At 45.8% G+C, this 1261-nt stretch overlaps 1 protein-coding gene across 1 annotated transcript; it reads right to left on the bottom strand.

Annotated features, from left to right (window-relative positions):
• Positions 1-229: 229 nt before the first annotated feature.
• Positions 230-965, bottom strand: LOC106758350 (zinc finger protein KNUCKLES). The gene has a single exon (XM_014641282.2). The coding sequence runs from the start codon at positions 779-781 to the stop codon at positions 230-232; it is 552 nt and encodes a 183-aa protein (XP_014496768.1). The 5' UTR covers positions 782-965.
• Between the last annotated feature and the right edge of the window lie 296 nt (positions 966-1261).

The raw sequence follows: 1261 nt of genomic DNA, 5'->3' as shown, positions 1-1261 counted from the left end.
ATAATTATACTAAAACATTAGTAGTAGCTTAGCAATTCATAATTACTAAAACAAACCACATCACAAATTCCGTTCTCATCAGCCCTAACAAAAAGAAACAAAACAAAGGGGAAGAGAAACAGACCCTTCCGCTTCCGTAACACGTAGTAATCAACAAATCAAAACGTTTGTAACCTTTTTAAGAAAACAAAGTAACGACGTTAACGTGAAGCTCAACGAATGAGCGTCTTCACAAGCGGAGAGTCAGGTCCAGGTTCACGTGGTCGGAACCGTCCACATTGTGGGAAAGGACTTGTTGTTGTTGTTGTTGGGGTACGGTGGAAGACGCGGCGTGGAAAGGAACGGGGAGGGTAGCGGCGGTCACGTAAGGGTGGGTGCTTTGGAACTGCAGGGGCTCCACATCCAGCCAGTAGGGAGGATGGAAGAAGAGCCCGGTGGAGGGCTCCAGTGGCTCCAGCATGGGCCTGGGCCTGGGCTCGCTTTGCTTGAGGGAAGGCTCCAGCGGCAGCGGGGGCGGCGGGAGAAGCCCGTTGGTTTGTCTCCTCGCGGCTGCTCGCTCCAGCTTGTGTGCGTTTTGGTGGCCGCCGAGGGCTTGCGAGGTGTAGAACTTGCGGTGGCAGAAATGGCATTGGAAGGTGCGTGCGGTGGCTGCAGTGGTGGTGGTGGTGGTGGTGGTGGTGGTGGTAGTGTTGGCAGTGGTGGAAGGTGGTGGTAGTGGTCTCTTTACACCACCGTTTGTTGGGTGCTTCAGGAAGTCATACATGGCTGTTGGGTCTGCCATTGCAATGTTTATCTGTGGTAGTGAGAGTGAAGAATGTGAACAGAGAATAGTATGAATGGTTTATATAATGTGAAGAGGAGGGCGAGGGTGGAAGGGTTAAGGGTTTATTCTTGTTGTAAGTTTTGGTTTGTATGTGAAGCAACCTTCTTTTCTCAAATATGATTGGTTTGCATATCAAATGACCGATTTGCCTACACTCTATGGATTATATTATATCCTTCCGACAATGTTTCTCCATGACCCACCTTAAAATATGTTTTTTTTTTTATATATATCATTTGGATAAAATTGAGTTTATTTAAACAGGGGTTAACAAAAAAAAAAGACATGATTGTGAAATAATGATTAAGTTGTAGTATATGAGTGTTGAATAGTTGAAGCTAATGAGGTTTTGAGATGCAAAAAATGGCCGCGAAAGATGGCTTTTCTAACAGGGTAATGTTAGTTGCAACGTTACGGGGAATGGAGAAAACAAAAAAA

Source organism: Vigna radiata, chromosome 4 (assembly GCF_000741045.1).
Source record: "Vigna radiata var. radiata cultivar VC1973A chromosome 4, Vradiata_ver6, whole genome shotgun sequence".
Taxonomy (NCBI): domain Eukaryota; kingdom Viridiplantae; phylum Streptophyta; class Magnoliopsida; order Fabales; family Fabaceae; genus Vigna; species Vigna radiata.
Note: the sequence above shows the minus strand (reverse complement) of the source record. Positions and strands in the feature narration are given on the sequence as shown.

What these genes read in the sequence shown, in the direction of transcription:
- LOC106758350 (XM_014641282.2), bottom strand. Translation starts at nt 781, where the DNA reads ATGGCAGACCCAACAGCCATGTATGACTTCCTGAAGCACCCAACAAAC.